At 49.7% G+C, this 22,925-nt stretch overlaps 1 protein-coding gene across 2 annotated transcripts in view; it reads left to right on the forward strand.

Annotated features, from left to right (window-relative positions):
* The first annotated feature begins 7,298 nt into the window (after window positions 1-7,298).
* Window positions 7,299-22,925, forward strand: part of HIP1 (huntingtin interacting protein 1) — a 205,049-nt gene continuing 189,422 nt past the window's right edge. Inside the window, exon 1 of one of the 2 annotated variants that reach the window (XM_055114567.2) lies at window positions 7,299-7,487. In XM_055114567.2, the coding sequence (XP_054970542.1) occupies window positions 7,368-7,487 (120 nt within the window). In that variant the 5' untranslated portion in view covers window positions 7,299-7,367. The remainder of the gene's footprint in view (window positions 7,488-22,925) is intronic. The other variant, XM_055114569.2, reaches the window with a different exon arrangement.

Below are 22,925 nucleotides of genomic sequence, written 5' to 3' on the forward strand. Positions count from 1 at the left end.
TCCAACCTGGGTGCAACAGGGCGAGACTCCAGCACATTTGCACAGCCTAAAATTATCTCCCTGTCAAAGGTAAAGCAACTCCATCTTGGATGCTAACCCGCTATGTTGACTTCTGATTAATCCCTGTTCTAGGAATGCCGGTAAGATGTCTACTTTATCTACAGTTACCATAAATCCTGCCCTTAGGTCAAAACAACTTTGACCATAAGTCCTTCCCTTAGACAGGTTCACATAGCATTCTTGCCTTTCTCTGAGAAGTCAACTTCAATTGCCCTACACATTGCTTCCCTGTGGTATATAAGCCTTGGGTCTGGGTGGTAATGGCGCAGGTGTCCGCCATCTTGTCTCTTAACCACCTACAACATGGCTTCTCTTCCTAAATCCCTATTAGATATCTTTTTTTGGGCCCGGCGCAGTGGCTCACGCCTGTAATCCCATCACTTTGGGAGGCCGAGGCGGGTGGATCACAAGGTCTGGGAGGCCGAGGCGGGTGGATCACGAGGTCAGGAGATCGGGACCACCCTGGCTAACACTGCAAAATCCTGTCTCTACTAAAAATACAAAAAAAATTAGCCGGGCGTGGTGGCGGGCGCCTGTAGTCCCAGCTACTCGGGAGGCTGAGGCAGGAGAATGGCGTGAACCCGGGAGGCAGAGCTTACAGTGAGCGGAGATGGCGCCACTGCACTCCAGCCTGGGCGACAGAGCGAGACTCCATCTCAAAAAAAAAAAGTCTTTTTTTTTTCTGAGAGACAGTGAGACAGCATGTGTTAGCATCTTTCTAAAGCCTCGCAGCTTCCTCAGCCTTTAGGGGTGGGTTTGCATACAACTACTTCCTGTGGAACACTCTCTCAAATAAGAAAATAATAACTTTACAGTGAAGAAATATGACAGATGCCACCTTAACCAAGTGACTGAGGTGAACATCATCAGTAATAACACATATGTATGTGTCCTTGAGAGAATGTGCTAAAAGGACGCATCACTTCTGTGGTATTTTACCAAAAATTAATAGCATCTATCTAATTATGAGAAAAGACAAGGTAAGCCCACATGGAGGGAGATCCTGTAAAATATCTGGTCAGTACTATTCAGAAGTGTCAAAGTTTAGGCCCCGCACAGTGGCTCACGCCTATAATCCCAGCACTTTAGGAGGCCGAGGCCGGCGGATCACTTGAGGTCAGGAGTTTGAGGTCAGCCTGGTCAACATGGTGAAACCCCGCCTCTATTAAAAAAAAAATACAAAAATTAGCCAGGTGTGGTGGCACATGCCTGTAATTCCAGCTACTCGGGCGACTGAGGCAAGAGAATCACTTGAACCTGGAAGGCGGAGGTTGCAGTGAGCTGAGATCGTGCCATTGCACTCCAGCCTGGGTGACAGAGTGAGACTCTGTCTCAATTAAAAAAAAAAAAAAGTGTACTTGGGCTCCAGAAACCTGATGGGACAATGTGGCCATCTTCATATCAGATGCTAAACCAGATCCAAACCGAGTATGAAATGTGACATATTTCACCTGTTATAAAAGGCAGGTGATAGGACACTTACTCCTCTGGCTTTCTAAGAGATTAGGATTTTATGTCTGGAAACCAGCATCCCTCAAAAGTACAAGAGGGGTGGCACAGTGGCTCATGCCTGTAATCCCAGCAATTTGGGAGGCCAAGGCAGTAGAAATGCTTGAGCTCAGGAGTTTGAGACCAGCCTGGGCAACATAATAAGACCTCTGTCTCAGTAAAAAAAATTAAAACATAAATTAGCTGGACGTGGTGGTACACGCCAGCAGTCCCAGCTACTTGGGAGGCTGAGGCTGGAGGATTGCTTGAGCAACCCTCGGGAGTTGGAGGCTGTAGTAAGTGGTGATTGCACCACTGCACTACAACCTGGGCGAGAGAGTAAGACCCTGTCCCCTCCCACCCCCTATAAAAAAAAAAAGTACAAGAACTGTTTCCTAAATTGCTAGAAGAGAAGGTCAGAGTTGAACGCATCTCACAGAGTCCTGTAGTTTATATCCTGGGAGGAGTTTCCCTCAAATCCTGGCAAAGGGTTTTGCTGCTAAGGCAAGTGTGAGATCCTTAGTTTTGTTTTTGTTGTTGTTGTTTTGTTTGTTTGTTTGAGCTGGAGTCTCACTCTGCCGCCCAGGCTGGAGTGCAGCAGTGCAATCTTGGCTCACTTCAACCTCCGCCTCCTAGGTTCAAGCAATTCTCCTGCCTCAGCTTCCTGAGTATCTGGGACTACAGGACGCCACCATGCCCAGCTAATTTTTGTATTTTTATTAGAGATGGGGTTTCACTATATTGGCCAGGCTGGTCTCAAACTCCTGGCCTCGTGATCTGCCCACCTCGGCCTCCCAAAGTGTTGAGATTACAGGCGTGAGCCACCACGCCCAGCCAAGGTCCTTAGTTTTAACTCTCTCTGAGTTTCACAGAGGAAGGTAACTCGCTTGAGTCCTTTCCACACAGGGTCCCTCCAAACCACAAATTCCTGATTCCTATTCTGGTTTATTCCTATTAAGAACTAGGCTGAGCCCTTAATCCCTGTTTAAAGGGGCCGTGTTTATTGAAGGCATAAACTCTGGGCAAAGGGTCATAAATCATTCTTTAGCTGGGTCCAGAGAGTGACGAGGGCACAAGACAGAGAATGGGCTCAAAGAGGCAATGTTATTAAGAATATCGTCTGCTTGTCTGGTGTTTTTCCTTGGAGGTACACCCCTGAGAATCCTCTGCGCTAAAAATCTCTTTGCCTCTCCAGATCCAGCGCTCCAAACTCTCCAGCTGGCTCTGTGCCTAGAAGAAGGGATGGGAACAGCACTGACCACATCACCCTTGCCCTTGGCTTCCAACTGGGTTTAGACAATGGGAGGCACTAGGAGGAAATCAAAGTAGATGAGAAAGAGAGGGAGAGAGAGAGAGAGAGAGAGAGAAATGGCCGGGAGAGAGAGAGAGAGAGAGAGAAATGACTGGGCGCGGTGGCTCACGCCTGTAATCCTAGCACTTTGGGAGGCTGAGGTGGGCGGATCACCTGAGGTCAGGAGTTCAAGACCAGCCTGGCCAACATGGTGAAACCCTGTCTCTACTAAAAATACAAAAATTAGCAGGAATTGGTCGTGGGCGCCTGTAATCCCAGCTACTCAGGAGGCTGAGTCAGGAGAATCGCTTGAACCTGGGAGGTGGAGGCTACAGTGAGCCGAGATCCCGCTACTGCACTCCAGCCTGAGCAACAGAGCAGGACTCTGTCTCAAATAAATAAATAAATAAATAAATAAATAAATAAATAAATAAAAATAAATATAAATATACAAAAGTTAGCCGGGCGTGGTGGTGGACACCTGTAATCCCAGCTACTTGGGAGGCTGAGGCAAGAGAATCACTCGAACCCGGGAGGCGGAGGTTTCAGTGAGCCGAGATTGTGCCACTGCACTCCAGCCTGGGCAATAGAATGAGAACCTGTCGTGAAAAAACAAAAAAAGAGAGAGAGTGAGATTGGGGTATTCATCCCCCAGCTGCCTCCCTGCCACGCCACTTTCCACAGTGACTGTGGGTTTTCTACCTAAGGTCACAGCTCTGGGAAAATGCCTACTTTCCCATGACCAGAGCCCCCACCAGGTTACAGCACAGCTCCCTCCCCTTTTCCCTTTAGGTCTAGAGATGGTAACAGCTTCCTGGTGTTCCAGTAATATCTGGTGCTTTACCTGTCCCGGTTGATTCCCTTAACTCAGGTCACACCTTTGTACATAGTTCCTTCTCTTTCTTTTTCCTGAGAGAGGGTCTCGGTCTCTCAGGCTGGCGTGCAGGGGTGCAATCATAGCTCACTGCAGCCTCGACCTCCTGGGCTCAAGGGATCCTCCCATCTCAGTCTCCTGAGGAGCTGGGATTACAGGTGTGCACCATCACACTTGGCTCACTGCAACCTCCACCTCCAGGGTTCAAGCGATTCTCGTGCCTCAGCCTCCCAAATAGCTGGGATTACAGGCGCGTGCCATCACACCCTGCTAATTTTTGTATTTTTAGTAAAGACGGGGTTTTGCCACGTTGCCCAGGCTGGTCTCAAACTCCTGGCCTCAAGTGAGCTGCCTGCCTTGGCCTCACAAAGTGCTGGGATTACAGGCATGAGCCACTGTGGCACGGCCACAAAAAAATTTTTAAAAATTAGCCACACATGGATGGGCATGGTGGCTCATGCCTGTAATCCCAGCACTTTGGGAGGCTGAGGCGGGCAGATCACTTGAGGTCAGGAGTTCGAGACCAGCCTGGCCAACATGGTGGAACTCTGTCTGTACTAACAATACAAAAATTGGCCGGGCGTGGTGGCACACACCTGTAATCCCAGCTACTTGGGAGGCTGAGGCAGGAGAATAACTTGAACCTGGGAGGCGGAGCCTGCAGTGAGCTGAGATTGTGACACTGCACTCCAGCCTGGGCAACAGAGCGAGAGTCTGTCTCTTAAAAAAAAAAGAGGAAGAAACTATGTACAAAGGTGTGACCTGAGTTAGGGGAATCAACCAGGACGGGTAAATTGGCAAAGCACCAGGAATTGCTGGAACAGCAGGAAGTCACTACACCCTATCTCTAAATAAATAAATGTTTTTAAAAAATTGAGATTTTTGTTTGTTTGTTTTTTGTTTTTTGCTTTTTGGAGATAGAGTTTCACTCTGTCATGCAGGCTGGAGTTCACTGGTGTGATCTCAGCTCACTGCAGCCTTTGCCTCCCAGGCTCAAGTGATTCTCCAGCCTCAGCTTCTCGAGTAGCTGGGATTACAGGCACATGCCACCACACCTGGCTACTTTTTTGTATTTTTTAGTAGAGACAGAATTTCACCATGTTGGCCAGGCTGATTTTGAACTCCTGGCCTCAAGTGATCTGCCCGCCTCGACCTCCCAAAGTGCTGGGATTACAGGTGTGAGCCACTGTGCCCGGCCAAGGTAATTTCCTCTTCCTCTGTCAGCGCCCCTACCGTGCTCCCATGCTCAGTTGTCATCTCCCTCTCCCTAGACATGAAAAATCAGGTGACATCTAATCTCTCCCAAAGCAACACAAGGGAGGGGGCACTCCCAAAGCCTCCCACAGAAACACAATTTAAGTAAAGGTGAAACCAGTCCAGTCCTTCCTATGCAAATGTAGCCTGAATGGCACCGCCATTGCCCACCCCCCAATCCCTGTGTCCAAGCCTTATTTGCGTAACCTCCCACGGGACAGAACTTCCTCCTCTCCCTTCTCTTTCTAGGCCCTCATCATCTCTCATCTACTCTAGAGTCTCCCCACTGATTTCCTCCCTTCCATCAGGCCCCCGTAATCCATCCCCACAATACAAGCTCCTCAGTGCACACATCTGAGCAAAAGTCTTCAGTGGCTCCTTAGTAACCGCAAATGCCCACCCCTCTTTCACTTCTCTATTGAATGTGTGAATTTTTACCAAACGCTCTTATTAAAAAACAAAAACAACAACAACAACAACAAAAACAGGCAGGGCAGGGTGGCTCACACCTGTAATCCCAGTGCTTTGGGAGGCTGAGGTGGTAGGATCATTTGAGCCCAGGAGATCATGACCAGCCTGGGCAATCCAGCAACATACCCCTCACTACAAAGAAATATGTATATATTTTTTTGAGACGGGGTCTCGCTCTGTCTCCCAGGCTGGAGTGCAGTGGCGCGATCTCTGCTCACTGCAACCTCTGCCTCCCTGGCTCAAGTAATCCTCCTGCCTTGTGAGTAGCTGGGACTACAGGCTTGCACCACCACGCCCAGCTAATTTTAAAATTTTTTGTACAGATGGAGTCTTGCTATGTTGCCCAGGCTGGTTTCAAACTTCAGAGCTCAAACGATCCGCCTGCCTCAGCCTCCCAAAGCGCTGAGATTACAGGTGTAAGCCACCGCACCTGGCCAAATTTACAACACACACACACACACACACACACACACACACACACACACACACACACACTTGAATCACCAAATTGTTAGGCCTAAAGGTGCCATTCATTACTCCGAGTTTCAAATAACTTTTAAAAAATACATCTATGCCGGGTGCTGTAGCTCATGTCTGTAATCACAGTACTTTGGGAGGCCAAGGTGGGAGGCTTGCTTGAGGCCACGAGTTCGAGACCAGTCTGAGCAACATAGAAAGACTCCATCTCTGCAAAAAAGATAGCCAGGCTTGGTGGCGTGCATCTGTAGTCCCAGCTACTCGAGAGGCCGAGGCAGGAAAATCGCTAGGACCCAGGAGCTCAAGGTCCCAGTGTGTTACGATCTGCACTCCAGCCTGGGCGACAGAGGGAGACTGACTCCAAATGAAACCAAAAAACAAACAAACAAACAAACAAACAAAAACAAAAACACACCTAAATTGGAGTTTAACGGAAAACTTTTAACTTTCTCCAGCACTCCTGCTAAGCATCACACTTCTCTCTGCTTGCTGGTACCCTGGCTGACGTCTGAGCAGGATGGGACGCGCGGCTCAGAGCCTAAGATAAACCGAAAGTGTCTACAGGGCTTTCTACCAACAAATAAGCTCTGACGGGTTCCTTTGATGAGGTTTGGGAGGCAGGTCCCGGGAGGTGCCCGCGGACTCAGCCCCGAACTCCGGGACCTGGGCTCTGCGATCCTTGCAGAGGGCATGGGCAGGGGCAGAATGGAGAAGTGCAGGACGGGGAAGCCTGGGAGCTGGGTGGGGGCGGCCACCCATTGAGCCGGATCCGGCCAGGCGCCCACGCTGCGCCCCGCCCGCGGGGCTGCGCTTTCCCGGGCTGCGGCCGCAGAGCTGGTCAGTCCGGCGCTCCCGGGTCCCAGGCCCGGAAGGAGCTAACGGGCTATTCGCAGGCGGGCTGGGATTCCCCCGGGGGAGGCCCCACTGCCCGGCCCGCGTCTCCACGGGCCGTCGCGGGATAGCCCCCTGCAGGAGCGGGCAGGGTAGTGGGCGGCGCTTGGCGGAGGGCAGCACGCTCGGGGCGCGCGGGGACCGCGGCCGAGGGGAGGAGAGGCCGGCGCGCGGGCGGGGGCGGGGCGAGCGAGGGCATATCAGGGCAGCCCGCCCAGGCCACGCCCCATCCAGGCCTCGCCCCGTCCGCACGCCGCCCCGGCCCTGCCTAGAACGGCGGGACCACGGTGACTGACAGGACTCCAGACCAGTCACCACGCGTCTCGAGGCCCCGAGAGGCTAGTCGGGGCCGAGCCAGCGGAGGGGCTCCTGAAGGGGCGGGGGCGGGCGGGGAAGCCTTTCGGCGAGGGGCGGGGTCTCGGGAAGACTGGCAGAACTCACAGCCAATGGCAGGCGGGAGCCGTCCCGTTAGCACCGGATCCCCGCGGGTAGGGCGGGGCGGGCGGCGCCGTGGGGATCCCGGGGCAGCCGAGGGCCCCTGACTCGGCTCCTCGCGGCGACATGGATCGGATGGCCAGCTCCATGAAGCAGGTGCCCAACCCACTGCCCAAGGTGCTGAGCCGGCGCGGGGTCGGCGCTGGGCTGGAGGCGGCGGAGCGCGAGAGCTTCGAGCGGACTCAGGTGAGGACGGGGGACTCCGGGGCATCCCTGGGGCACCCTGAGAGACGCGGTGTCCGGGAGGGGCTTTGAAGGGAGTAGGAGTCTTGCAGGCCCCAGTTGAAGACGGGGCGAGGGTGTAGTGAGCGGGGGCATTGACGTGCAGATCTGGGCGATCCCAGGAAGGTCGGGGACCCCAGGGTACCCCAGCTGGCCTGGGGAGAAGGGCAGAGGCGGGCTCGGAGGAGATGGCAGGATGCGTGGCCAAGAGGAGCCTGATCGGCTGGGTACCGGGCAGGAGTCCCAAGATGAGGTGAGAGGGGAAGGAACTGAAAAGGGGCGGAATGGAAGGGTTGCCCCTAAACAAGGGAAGCGCACGGGAGCCACTTGGAGGCTCAAGTGTGGGGGCGGAGAGTGGGGGCGCCGGGCTGGGAATGTGAAGGGTGAGGGGACCTCTCTTCCCCTCCGATCACTTCTTGGTTGCATTGACATCCCTTCCCACCCCCCACCCCTTAGCATCCCCCTTTCTCGATGCCTCTTGCTTGGCTCTGGCCAGCCCCAGCTGTCAGCTCTGAGGCCGGGCGGAAGGGGTCGGAGCAGGGAAAAGGAATGTAGGAAATGCAAAGTGTGGCCACTTTGTGGAAAAATTACTTTGGGGGCTAAAGTGGAGACCATGGTGCCCCTGAGCCCTGACTTGGGGTCTTGGTTTTATCCCCCAAGATGTGCCTGACAGCTAATAGGCAGACTGCCCTATTTGTCCTGCCTGACCAGGGCTTGGGGCCAAAATTCCTCAGTGTCATCAACAAAAAGCCACAATCCATTTTTATCTCCGAGTTTTTAATGCCTGGTGTATTGATTGGGCTGAATTAAGCTGACATGTTGATGGTGTTCATCAGTTCATTTGTATGTAAAATCCATTTCAAAGAGTACAACGCTTCTTTTAATCCCAGTGCCAATGCTGGAGGGGCAGATTTCTTCTACACTCTTGTGCTCAGAGTGGAACCTTTGAAGATCCATTTGGGTCCCCCTCTCCAGAGGCTGGTCCCCTGATGTGTTATGCGAGGAATACTTCCCCCAAACACAGTTGGAGGGAAAGGGCTTTGGGATTTTAGTTAGAAAAGACAGTGAGAATCTGACTGAAGGTTCTGTATATGGAATCTTTCAAAGAATAGAGCTTTTGGCCGGGCGCGGTACCTCACACCTGTAATCCCAGCACTTTGGGAGGCCGAGGCGGGTGGATCACCTGACGTCAGGAGTTTGAGACCAGCCTGGCCAACATGGTGAAACCCTGTCTCTACTAAAAATACAAAAAATTAGCTGGGCGTGGTTGCAGACGCTTGTAATCCCAGCTACTTGGGAGGCTGAGGCCAGCAGAATTGCTTGAATCTGGGAGGTGAAGGTTGCAGTGAGCCGAGATGGCGCCACTGCACTCCAGCCTGGGCAACAAGAGCGAAACTCCGTCTCAAAATAATAATAATAAAAAAGAATAAAGCTTTTCACCCCCAGAGGACTTCATCCCCTCTTCTTATTCTGAAAACCTTTGGCCCCCCACCTGGGCAACATAGTGCGACCCTGTCTCTACAAAAAATAAAAAAATTAGGCTGGGTGCATTAGCTCACACCTGTAATCCCCATACTTTGGGAGGCCAAGGTGGGAGGATCACTTGATCCCAGGAGTTCGATACCTGCCTGGACAACACACTGAGATCCCGCCTCTATTTTGAAAAAATTTTAAAATTATCCTCGTGTGGTGGCATACACCTATAGTCCCAGCTGTTTGAGAGGCTGAGGCATGAGGGTCACTTGAGCCAGGAGGCTGAGGCTGCAGTGGGCTATGATCGTGCCACTGCACTCCAGCCTGGGTGACAGAGTGAGACGCTATCTCTACAAAAAAGTGAAAAAAAGAAAGAAAACCGTGTGCAGGTGTGTCTGGATGGTGTGAAGCAGTGGGACCCTGTCTCTACAAAAAAAAAAAAAGAAAAAGAAAAAAAGAAAGTGCCTCCATGCAGGTGTGTCTGGATGGTGTGAAGCAGGGAGTCTTCTCTACCTGGTTATCCTACCCCAGGAGGGAAGTGGGAAATGGTCATTTCACTTCTGCCTCCCAGGATCCAGCTAGGTTTGAGGCTTGTTCTCTGGTTTCATGGACCCGACCCCTGAAAAGAAGGAAGTTTTCCATTGGTCTTGGATGTTAGTGCCTCTGCTAGCTGCCTAGTTACATGAGGCTTCTTGCTCCATGAAACAGTGTGTATATTCCTTTTATTTTTATATTTTCATAGAGATGGGGGTCTCACTGTGTTGCCCGGACTGGTCTCAAACTCCTGGCGTCAAGTGATTCTCCTGCTTCTGCCTCCCAAAGTGCTGGGACTACAGGCATGAGCCATGGCACCCAGCCCTATTTTTTTTTTAATAAATGAAATAAGAAAATAAATAGATATTATTTTTTAACAACCCGTTCCTTCTAGAGTCTCAAATAAGTAAAAACTAGAGCAATAGAGAAATATGCCTAAGACTTTGACCCATAATAGTGATAGAAATTAGGTTTGTGAAAGTTTCCACCCGTGAGTGGTATGTTTCCCTGCTATCCAGGGACGGCCCAACAGGAGAGTCTAGGTCAGTGTTTTCTGGTGTTTTACATTCTGTGGGACATTTGTGATTGGCCAGATTTGACTTGGGTGGGGTGGGTGGGGATGAAGTAGAGTGGAGCAGAAAAAGAGAATTTTTCTGATGTTGAAACTCTTATTTTTAACTTTTTGTTTTTTTTTTTGAGACGGAGGTCTCACTGTGTTTTCCCAGGCTGGTCTTGAACTAGCCTCAAGCGATCTTCCCACCTCAGCCTCCCAAAGTGCTGGGATTTCAGGTGTGAGCCACTGCACCCAGCCTCTGGTGTTGAAACTCTTTAGGGGTGTAGGAGAGTAAAGAAAAAGAACCAGCCTGGACAACATAGTAAGACCCCATCTCTAAAAAAAATAAAATTAGCTGGTTGTGGTATCATGTGCCTGTTGTCCCAGTAACTTTGGAGGTTGAGGTGGGAGGATTGCTTGAGCCCGGGAGGCAGAGGTTGCAGTGAGCAAAGATTGTGCCACTGCATTCCAGCCTGGGCAACAGAGTGAGACCCCATCTCAAATTAAAAAAAAAAGGAAAAGAAAAGAAAAGAGAACAGCCCTAAACCCAACGTTAGTCAATCTGCAAAAAAATTATTTTGTTTAATGACTACCTATCAAATGTATTATGAGGTTGCAGAGCTTGGTAAGCAAAGGGAAAAAAGGGGAAGAATGTATTATGAGATATAAAAAATGAATTAGAAAAAATTTAATGAGTTAGGAGACCATGAGAATCAGCCAAGGTATAATAATAACTAACTAATTATTGTGTTTGGCAGTATTCTAAGGACATCATTGTATTACCTTTTTAAATCTTGACAAGGACGGATGAGGTGGGTATCAGCCACATTTTACTCTCAGGACGATTGAGGCACAGAGAGGTTAAGTAACTCACCAGAAGTCACACAGCTGGAAGCGGTCTCAACCTTTACCCACTGCCTCAGGCAGCCTCTGAGTACTGAGCAGATGCTGGCATTGGAGTTAGAAGGCATTTGAGGCTTACAGCTGGGCATGCATATGGGCCTTCTGGTCTCTGGGAAGTTGTCTAACCTTTCTAAGCCTCGGTTTCCTTATTGTCAAATAAACATAATACTTACCTGGCTGATTTATTGTGGGGATTCAATTAAGCCCAATATGCCTGAAGGCATTTTGTAAACTGTGGAGCACTAGTTCAGTGATTATTGTTATAATCTGACTGGGGAGACGAACCCGAGACAGCAGAAGTGTGAGCAATCAAGCAGGCTGTGATTAACTCTTCCTTAGAGGGATAGATGTGGTACTAGGTAATGGGATAATTACCAAGAGCACGTGGATAAAGCACAGGCTTTGGGGTTGGGAGCCCTCCCTGAGGACTGAAGCACATCTTGTAGCATGAGTTAGTGCTTGCTGGGTGGAGGAGGGGATGGGGCATTCCAGTGACGGAGGAAGATAAATAAAGAGACATCTAGACTAGGCAGATAAACTTCCCAGCGGGTGCAGTGGAGACTTATTGGCTGGGGTAGACAGAGAGGCAAAATTGGCCACTCCCTCCTCTGAACTATAGCAGGGCTGGTGACCTCTCCTAGTTCCTGTGACCTTGTGCTGGCATCATTTCTCTCTGTGGCCCCCATTGAACACTGAGCTTATTGAGGGCAGGTCTGTGTCTTGCTCTTGCCTGCATCCTGAAGCTCATGGTTAGTGGTGAATGGGGTCAGCAAGGGAACCCTGGGCCTAGGTGGGTAGTTCAGCCCTGGGCCACAGGATATATTAATAATTACTTTATTTATTTTTATGTAAGAGATGGTCTCGCTCTATTGTCCAGTCTGGAGTGCAGTGGCACAATCATAGCTCAGTTTTGCCTTGGACTCCTGGGCTCAAGTGATCCTCCTGTCTTAGCCTCCTGAGTGCTGGGACTACAGGAGCATGCCACCATGCTTAGCTGATCTTTAAAATTTATTTATTTATTTATTTATTTATTTATTTATTTATTTATTTGAGACAGAGTCTCACTCTGTTGCTCAGGCTGGAGTGCAGTGGCGCCATCTCGGTTCACTACAACCTTTGCCTCCTGGGTTCAAGTGATTCTCCTGCCTCGGCCTCTCGAGTAGCTGGGATTACAGGTGAGCGCCACCACGCCCGGCTAATTTTTTGTATTTTTAGTAGAGACAGGGTCTCACTTGTTGACCAGGCTGGCCTCAAACTCCTGACCTCAGGTGAGCCGCCTGCCTCAGCCTCCCAAAGTGCTGGGATTACAGGTATAAGCCATCGTTCCTGGCCTAGAATTTTTTTTTTAGAGATGGGGTCTTGCTGTGTTGCCCAGGCTGGTCTTGAACTCCTGGGCTCAAGCAGTCCTCCCGCCTTGGCTTCCCAAAGTGTTGGGATTACAGGTGTGAGCCGCCGTGCCCGGCCTATAATTACTTGTTTTCTTATAATGCTCCAGGGTCGCTGTTGGTCTAGCCTTGCCTCCCGCATACCCAGTCTAGAGCCTGGCCACATGCCCATCAAAAGACTCTCACTGCTCTGCCTGCCTTCTTCTGTCCTGGCGTCTATACCCTCAGACCAGCCTTGCATACCTACTCCTGCCAGCCTCCTCCAGGAAGCCTTGCCTCCTCAACTCTCCCGCACCATCCTCACATTTTACCTGGCCACTGTCACTGCCAGAGTAGGCACCACTGACCTGCCTCATGGCCCAGCCACTGCACCCATCTCCAACCAGACCCTTGGTGTGTTCCCCACCCAATCCATCACAAGCCACCTTCAAGCTTTAGGGAAGTGAAAAGTACTGCCTGCCCTCAAAAAAAAAAAAGAAAAGAAAAGAAAGGAAAAGAAAACCCAGCCGTAATAAGGAGACCTTATCAGGAGTACTTTACAGTTTATAAAGCATGTTTCTAGCCATCATTGGGACCACACGATGGTCAGTCATTATCATTTTCATTTTATGGATGAGGACATCGTGACTCAAAGAGCTTGGTAACGTGCCCAGGGTCATCCCACGGGTGAGTGGAAGGGCCAGAATTCAAAACCAGGACTCTAGGTTCCAAGTGTCAGGCCCGTTCGACCACACTGTCCTCCCACCAGCCAAGAGGGCAATTCTGGAATCAGCCAGGAGGGCTGTCAATCACAGGACAAATAAAATAGTCTGTTTTTACTTAGCTGGAAAATGGTTTTCTCCATGGTTTGTTTATTTCTTCACCGTCCGTTTAGTGAGCACATACCGTGGAGGAGACACAGAGATGAGTAAGATAAAGAGACTGGCTCTGGGGGGCTCGTGAGTCAGCAGGGAGGCAGACTGGCCACTGTGGGGCTCCTGGACAAGCCTTGGGGCTCTGATGTGGTCAGGCCCCGAAACACCAGCATCACCAGGGCCATTAGGATGTCGGGCACCACCCAGAACTACTGAATCAGGACTTGTTGTGTTCACCACAGCCCTGGGTACTCTGTGTACGCTGATGTTTGAGCAACAGTGCTCTGTAGTAGGTGAGTTCTGGGATTAGAGGAAAAGACACGGAGTGGGGAACAAACCTTTAGAGAGTCAAAATCTCTTTGGGTGAGCCGGGCGCAGTGGCTCATGTTTATCATCCCAGCACTTTGGGAGGCTGAGGCGGGAGGATGGCTTGAGCCCAGGAGTTCGAGACCAGCCTGGGCAACATAGCGAGACCCTGTCTCTACAAAAAAATCAAATCAAATCAAATAATTAGCTGGGCATGGTGGTGCTGCCTGTAGTCCCAGCTACTCGGCAGGCAGAGGCAGGACGATTGTTTAAGCCCAGGAAGTTGAGGCTGCAGTGAGCCGTGATCACACCACTGTACTCCAGACTGGGTGACAGAGCCAGACCCTGTAAAAGGAAAAACAACACAAAAAAAGCCAGAAACAAACAAAAAAAATCGGTGGATGGCGCATACGTCAGAGCAAAGGATCTTAATGCATCCTGCGTTGAGAAGAGCCTTAGATCCTAGAGAGAAAGAGATAGAAACAAATATTTATTGAGGGCCTGCTGGGTACCAGGAACATGCTGGGTGATTTATATCTATGATTTCATTTTAATAGCTCAGGCTCAGAGAGGCTAAGTGACTTGTCCAAGGTCACACAGCGAGTGAACCGAGAAGCCAGGACTTCACAACCAAATGGCAAAGTCCTTTTTTTCATGTTTATGTTGGGGGTACTTCTGCCCTCTTGCTCATGATCTTAAGCAGATGCTCAGCCTTAGTTCAGCAGCTAAAAAATTTTAGGGCTGGGCTAGAAGGATCTGCGGTTCTCAACCCTGGCTGGAGAGCTCTTTAAAAAAATAAAATACTGTTTCTCTGGGCCCCCTGCATAAGGATTCTGTCTCATTGGTATGGGGTGATCATTGACATTTTGTAAAGTCCCAGGTGGTTCTCATGTGCAATCAAGATGGTGACCATGGGTCCTGATGGGTTCCCACACCCCTGGCACCCCACAGACTTTGGGTGGCTCAGTTGGTTCTGGTTATACTCAGAAAACCAAGATGGCCCTAAGCCTGCTTCCTGCAGGTAAGAAGCATCTGTGTCAGGTTTGTTCTTTAGGAATGCAAATGCTCAGAGCCAGGCTGTGTAGCACCCTGAGCCTTGAACCTGGCGCCCCACCCCTTCTGCTTGTGGAGCAGGTGCACAAAGAAGTCACACCTTGCCTGAAGTCTGAGCAGGTGCCTTCTTGCAAGGAGAGCTGCTCGTGAACCCCATTTTTCCATTTACTTGACAATCAGAGCTGGCGTTTTTTTTTTTTTTTTTGAGTTGGAGTCTCACTCTGTCACCCAGGCTGGAGTGCAATGGCGCCATCTCGGCTCACTACAACATGTGACTCCTGGGTTCAAGTGGTTCTCTCACCTCAGCTTCAGGAGTAGCTGGGATTATAGGCGTGCGCCACCATGCCCAGCTAATTTTTGTATTTTTAGTAGAGACGGGGTTTCATCATGTTGGCCAGGCTGGTCTCTAACTCCTGACCTCAAGTGATCCGCCCACCTTGGCCTCCCAAAGTGCTGGGATTACAGGCGGGAGCAACTGCGCCTGGCCCAGAACTGGCTTCTTAAACTTCTGTGCCCTTCTATCTCCCCAACCTTGCTCCTTTAGTGGGTATTGAAAACTTAAGAAGGAAGTTAAGAGCTTTCTTTTGGTCCCTGGTTTTGTACTGTCCTGAGTTTCTTCCCAGTGATGGTAATGGTAATCGTCAACATTTACTGACCAGGCATGGTGGCTCATGCCTGTAATCCTGGCACTTTGGGAGGCTGAGGCGGGCGGATCACTTGAGGCCAGGAGTTCAAGACCATCCTGGCCAACACGGTGAAACCCATTCTCTACTAAAAATACAAAAATTAGCTGGGCGTGGTGGTGCGTGCCTGTAATCCCAGCTACTCGGGAGGCTGAAGCAGGAGGATCGCTTGAACCCGGAAAGTGGGGAGGTTGCATTGAGCCGAGATCACACCACTGCACTCCAGCCTGGGCAACAGAGCAAGACCTTGTCTCAAAAAAAAAAAAAAAAAATTACTGCCCACATACTGTGTGCAAATGGTAAAGGCCTTACACGAGCCACCCTTTTCGATCCTTGCAACACATGTATGAATTATAATTCCTATTTTAGGCTGCACACGGTGGCTCACACTTGTAATCCCAGCACTTTGGGAGGCCGAGGCGGGTGGATCACCTGAGGTCAGGTGTTCAAGACCAGCCTGACCAACATGGAGAAACCCTGTCTCTGGTAAAAATACAAAATTGGCTGGGCGTGGTGGCGTGCGCCTGTAATCCCAGCTACTCGGGAGGCTGAGGCACGAGAATCACTTGAACTCGGGAGGCAGAAGTTGCAGTGAACCGAGATCGCGCCATTGCACTCCAGCCTGGGCAACAAGAGCGAAACTCCGTCTCAAAAAAAAAAAAAATCCTATTTTACAGAGGAGGAAATTGAGGCTTTCAGGGGTTGATAGCTATGCTCTCTGTTTGTCCTTCTGTCACTGCCTGGCACCCTCTGCTCTCTTCCTCCTTATGCTTGGGGTCCCCAAGGCGTTGTCCTCACCCCACTTCTCTTTTACCTCCTGTCCACTTCCTTTGCCCTCACCTCTGTCTGATGGTTTCTGTTCTCACTTCTGTGGCACTGACTCCCCACATCTCCCTCCTGACTTCCCAGCCTGAGTGACCACTTCCCACTGGACAACTGTACCCCCTCGGGTGGCCCCATGGCAGGACAATGGTCCCCACCTTCTCTCTGGTGTCAGTTCTGAGCCCTCCCTCCTTCCTGCCCTCATAGCCGCATTCTGTTGAGTGCCCCTGTGAGACTTGTCTCACCCATTCATCCTGTGAATCTTGCATTTCCTGCTCTTATTACATCTTGCCTGGATTTTTGTCATCTCATCCTGCCTGCCCTCTAAATCACCTGTTCTGTGTCCCTCAAATCCAACACTGATTTTTGTTTGTTTGTTTTGTTTTGAGACAGAGTATCGCTCTTGTCAACCAGGCTGGAGTGCAGTAGCGCGATCTCGGCTCACTGCAACCTCTGCCTCCTGGGTTCAAGCTATTCTCCTGCCTCAGCCTCCTGAGTAGCTGGGATTACAGGCGCCCGCCACCATGCCCAGCTCATTTTTGTACTTTTAGAAGAGACTAGGTTTTGCCATGTTAGCCAGGCTGGTCTCGAACTCCTGACCTCAGGTGATCTGCCCACCTCGGCCTCCCAAAGTACTGGGAATACAGGCGTGAGCCATTGCGCCCGGCTGCTTTTTTGTTTTTTAAAATATAGAGTCTTGCTGTGTTGCCCAGGCTGGAATGCAGTGATGCGATCATAGCTCACTGCAGCCTCGAATTCCTGGGCTCAAGTGATTCTCCCACCTCAGCCTCCTGAGCAGCTGGGACTACAGGTATGTGCTGCCACACCCAGCTAATTAATTTTTTTTTTTTTTTTTGCAGAGACAAGATCTCACTACGTTGCCCAGGCTTGTCTCAAACTCCTGGCCTGAAGCGATCCTCCCGCCTCAGCCTCCCAAATTGTTGGGATTATTGAGTCACTGCACCTGGCCCAACAATGCTGCTTCTTTTTTTTTTTTTTCCTGTTCTAGTTTCTTATTTTTATTCACTTGTTAGAATTTTGGGTTTTTTTTTCTTCTGTTTCCTCTACACTTTTTTTTCTCAACTTTTAAGTTCAGATGGTACATGCGCAGGCTTGTTACATGGGTAAACTGCATGTCGCTGAGTTTTGGGGTATGAATGATCCTGTCACCTAGGTAGTGAGCATAGTACCCCATAGGTAGTTTTTCACCCCACTTCCCCCCACCATACTCCCCCTTCACTGACAACTACTTTTATAACTGCCCTTTTTCAAAAACTTTTGCTGCCTCCTCCGAGACCCTGCCTGATATGGCACCGTCAGGGTCCCTGATCCCTGGTCCCTGGTCCCTGTCCTTTTTTTTTTTTTTTTTTTTTTTGAGACAGAGTCTCGCTGTGTCTCCCAGGCTGGAGTGCAGAGACCCCATCTCTGAAAAAGAAGATTAAAAAAAATAAAAATAAAGGGTTGGTGCTGCACGTTAAGAAGGATGGGGCGTGTCCCTATGGCCCAGGAGATCAGATTCCCTGCCCCACTTGGGCACTGAAAGGGTTCCGCCTCTGGCACTTCTGCAAGGCACTGATGAAGACTCTTTTCTGCTCCCCATTCATTGGCCCACTTATTCCACTACCTCAAGGCGAGGTGTGGCGGAGACCTGGGTGTGGCAGCGGGCACAGCCTTGTGCAGTGGGCTGGCGGCCAGCTCTCCTCCTGCATCAAGGAGGGTTGATGACCTGGAGAGATGCCCACCTGGGAAAGAGAACTTGTCAGCCCCACCTCCCGGCAGGGTGGTGGCTGTTTCCTGTTTTCCTGCCTGGGCAGCCAGGGAGGAGCTCTGTTCCCAGTGTGTGGGCAGGACTTGTGAGGGGAGAGGGACCGTGATTTAAGGTGTCTGCTGGCTCAGAGGAAGAGAGAATGGCATCTTTTCTTGGATCAGAAAGGTTGCTGCTGCTGCCTCTGCTAATACTGCCACAAGACAGCTCAGGAAGCCAGTGTGGCCTATGGCTTGTGTTTAACAACAACTAACACTATAGTTTAAAGGCGTGTTGACACATTACTCCTTTGAAGCCACAGAGCAAGCATGCAGTAGATGGTTGTGGTCAGTTTTCAAATACAGACACTGAGGCTCAGAGAGATTAAAAGACTTGTTTGAGAGCACTCTGGAAGTGGCAGAACTGAGGTTTGAACCTGGCTTGTCTGGCCCCAAATTTTATACTTTCTTTCTGTATCTCCCTTTAAAGCGGAAGCCGGGTCAGTGGCTTAGATATGTGTGACTTAGAAAAGGTACAGACATTTATTTTGCTAAGTTTTTTTGTTTTTTTTTTTGAGATGGAGTCTCGCTTTGTCACCTAGGCTGGAATCCAGTGGTGTAATCTCAGCTCACTGCAACTTCCTGCTCCTGGATTCAAGCAATTCTCCCGTCTCAGCCTCCTGAATAGCTGGGACTACAGGCACATGCCACCATGCCCGGATAATTTTTCTATTTTTAGTAGAGACGGGGTTTCACCATGTTGCCCAGGCTAGTCTCGAACTCCTGACCTCAGGTGATCCACCCGCGTGGGCTTCCCAAAGTGCTGGTATTATAGGCGTGAGCCACTGCGCCCAGCCTTATTTTGCTAAGTCTTTTCCAGTTGACTTATTTGGACACTGAAAATTCCTCCCAGAAGAAAATATTTGCAACACACATAATTATCAAAGGGCCTATATCCAGAATATGTAAAAAATTTAAGAGAAACAAACAAAAAACTTAAAAAAAAAAAGAAAGAAAGAAAGAAAAGGCCAGGCACTGTGGCCCATGCCTGTAATCCTAGCACTTTGGGAGGCTGAGGTGGGCGGATCCCTTGAGCCCAGAAGTTCGAGACCAGCCTAAGCAACATGGTGAAAACCCGCCTGTACAAAAAATACAAAAACTTAGGTGTACATCTATAGTCCCAGCTACTTGGCCTAGGAGACTGATGCCAGGGACCTGGGGAGGTCAAGGCTGCAGTGAGCCATGATCACACCACTACACTCCAGCCTGGGTGACACAGTGAGACCTGTGTCTCAAAAACAAACAAAAAGACAAACTTAATTAAAAAAAAAATAAGCAGGAGATACTTAATGAAAGGGGATAAACAAATGGCCAATAAACTTATGAAATGGTGTGCAGCTTCATTAGCAATCAGGAAAATGCAAATTAACATTTAATAAGGTACTGGCCAGGCACAATGGCTCACACCTGTAATCTCAGCACTTTGGGAGGCTGAGGTGGGCAGATCACCCGAAGTCAGGAGTTCGAGACCAGCCTGGCCAACATGGTGAAACCCCATCTCTACTAAAAATATGAAAATTAGGCAGGCATGGTGGGGCGTGCCTGTAATCCCAGCTATTTGGGAGGCGGAGGTTGCAGTGAACCGAGATGGAGATCGTGCCATTGCACTCCAGCCTGGTGGACAGAGCGAGACTCTGTCTACCAAAAAAAAAAAAAAAAGAAAAACATTTAATGAGATACCTCTACATGCCCATCAGGATGGCTGAAATTAAAAATATTAAAAAAAGAAAACTTGACAGTGCCAAGCATTGGCAAGGATGTGGGGTGATAAAAATGCCCGGCCAGGCATGGTGGCTCATGCCTGTAATCCCAGCACTTTTGGAGGCCAAGGTGAGCGGATCGCGAGGTCAAGAGTTCGAGATCAGCCTGGCTAACAAGGTGAAACCTTGTCTCTATTAAGAATACAAAAAATTAGCCAGGTGTGGTGGCATGTGCCTGTAGTCCCAGCTACTCTGGAATCTGAGGCAGGAGAATCGCTTGAACCCGGAAGGCAGAGGTTACAGTGAGCCAAGACCGAACCATTGCACTCCAGTCTGGGAGACAGAGCGAGACTCCGTCTCAAAGAAAAAAAAAATAAAAAATGCCCAGGCACTGCAGGTGGGACTGTAAACTGGGGCAACCACATTGGATAATGTCTAGTGTTATGCTAAAACTAAAGACAGGCATCCTCAGTAATTTAGCCATACCACTGCTAGTTATATACCCAACAGAAATGCAAGCACAGCTGGGCGCGGTGGCTCACGCCTGCAATCCTAGCAGTTTGTGATAACAAGGCAGGCAGATCATTTGAGGTCAGGAGTTCCAGACCAGCCTGGTCAACATGGTAAAACCGTGTCTCAGCTAAACTACAAACAAACAAATGAACAAACAAACAAACAAAAACTGGGCAGGGTGGTGCATGCCTGTAATCCCAGCTACAGGGAGGCTGAGGCAGGAGAATTGCTTGAATCCGGGAGATGGAGATGCAGTGAGCCGAGATTGTGCCACTGCACTCCAGCCTGGGCAACAGAGTGAGACTCAGTCTCAAAAAAAAAAAAAAAAAAAAATGCATAGCACATGCACCCACAGACATTTAGAAGAATATTCATAATCATATTTTATAATAGTCCCAACCTGCAAACACACCAAAAGCCCGTGAACAGTAGATGGATGTATACATAATATAGTCTTTCATCAGAATACTATACACCCATGAAAATAAACTTTAGTTACATTCAACAACACGGATGAACGCTGCAAACAGAATGTTGAGTGAAGAAAAAGGCAGACACAAAAGGACATTTTCTGTATACTTCAATTTGCTTGCTTAGATAGTAAAACTGTAAAGAAAAAAGGAAGTGATTCTCATAAAAGACCAGTAAAAGTTATCTTTGGGTGCAGGGGAGGTTGGTGATTGGGAGGGTGGGGAAAGGGAGTTTCTGAGACCCTCCCTTTCTAGCGTTCTGCTAGCCTCGGTAATGGTTTTTGATAATTCATTAAGCAATACGGTTTTGTGCAGTGTTCTTTATATTTCAAAATACAAACTTAAAAGAAAAAAACAAAAAACTCCTAGCTGGGCGTGGTGCCGCATGCCTGTAATCACAGCACTTTGGGTGGCTGAGGCGAGAGGATCACTTGAGGCCAGGAGTTTGAGACCAGCATGGGCAACATAGTGAGACCCTGTCTCTACAAAAAAATTTTTTTAATTAGCCAGGTGTGGTGGTGCATGCCTGTATTCCCAGCTACCAGGAAGGCTGAGGTGGGAAGATCGCTTGAGCCCAAGTTGGAGGCTGCAGTGAGCTATGATGGCACCACTGTACTCCAGCCTGAGTGACAGAGTGAGACTCTGCCCCTAAAAATAACCAACACAACAGAACTCCCCCCACAGAGTCAGAGTAGGAGACAGTGTCTAAGAACCTGCCCCTTACCCTGTTGATGCATCCTTTGAGGTCTCTCTCAAATTCTGCCTCCCCTTGGAAGCATTCCTGATGCTGCCCTAGAATTGGGAAGCGTTTGATTTATGAACCACGCATCTGCAAGCAGCATCTTCCTAGAGCTGCTGTAACTTGCAGCCAGGAAATTGAGCCCTGTTGTTAGCCAGACTCAGAGTGTTGCTATTCCACGTGCCCAAGTTGTGGCTTCCATTCATTCGTGTCTTGTGTCTACCTTCCTTACTGGCACACAGGCCCTAAATTTCTCATTCAACTTTTAGTATATTGCCCCAGCATCTAGCAGAGGGCTTTATCCCAGCTAAGGCTGAGGATGTCTGTTAAATAGAAAATAAATTAGTGGTGATGGCTAGGCATGGTGGCTCACGCCTGTAATCCCAGCACTTTGGGCAGTTTTTTAGGCTGGGTGCAGTGGCTCACATCTGTAATCCCAGCACTTTGGGAGGGCAAGGCGGGCAGATCACCTGAGGTCAGAAGTTGGAGACCAGCCTGGCCAACATGGCAAAACTCTGTCTCTACTAAAAATACAAAAATTAGCCAAGCATGGTGCCGGGTGCCTGTAATTGCAGCTACTCAGAAGGCTGAGGCAGGAGAATCGCTTGAACCCGGGAGGCAGAGGTTGCAGTGAGCTGAGATGGCACCGCTGCACTCCAGCCTGGCGACAGAGTGAGACTCAGCCTCAAAAAATAAAAATAGGCTGGGTGCGGTGGCTCACGCCTGTAATCCCAGCACTTTGGGAGGCCAAGGCGGATCACCTGAGGTCAGGAGTTCGAGACCAGCCTGGCCAACATGGTGAAACCCCGTCTCTACTAAAAATATGAAAATTAGCTGGGTGTGGTGGCTCACAACTGTAATCCCAACTACTCAGGAGGCTGAGGTGAGAATTGCTTGAGCCCCGGGGGCGGAGGTTGCAGTGAGCTGAGATTGCGCCACTGTACTCCAGCATGGGTGACAGAGCGAGACTCTGTCTCTCTTTCTCTCTCTCTCTCTCTATATATAAATGATAATAATAATAAAAAAATTAGCCGGGCGCACTGACACACACCTATAGTCCCCGCTACTTGGGACGCTGAGGTGGGAGGATTGCAGAAGGACCTTCAGAACAGGAGGCCTTCTACATGGCAGAAGGGACTTTGCAAATGTAATTAAGGATCTTAAAGCAGGGAGGGTCTTGGATGATCCAGGTGGGCCCAGTCTAATCACATAGATCCTTAAAAGCAGAGCAACTTCTCTAGCTACAAGCACAAGGGAGTTTCCCAGCATGAGAAGGGTTTCATGCACAGCTGCTAACTCTGAGATGTGGGAGGACCAGAGGGAGGCCTCTAGGAGCTAAGGGTGGCCCCTGGCTGAGACCCAGCAAGGAGACGGGGACCTTGGGCCTGGCACTGCAAGATGTCTGATTCCACCAACAACCTGAATGAACTTGGAAGCAGATTTTCCCAGGCCCTCCAGGACAGAAGACAGGGCTGCTGATGCCCCAATTTTAGCCCAGTGAGACCTGTTGCATTCTCACCTACAGAACTGTAAGATAATAAATGGCTGGGTTTGTTTTTTGTTTTGTTTTTTGAGATGGAGTCTTGCTCTGTCGCCCAGGGTAGAGTGCAA

This window comes from Pan paniscus, chromosome 6 (genome assembly GCF_029289425.2).
Source record: "Pan paniscus chromosome 6, NHGRI_mPanPan1-v2.0_pri, whole genome shotgun sequence".
Taxonomy (NCBI): Eukaryota; Metazoa; Chordata; class Mammalia; order Primates; family Hominidae; genus Pan; species Pan paniscus.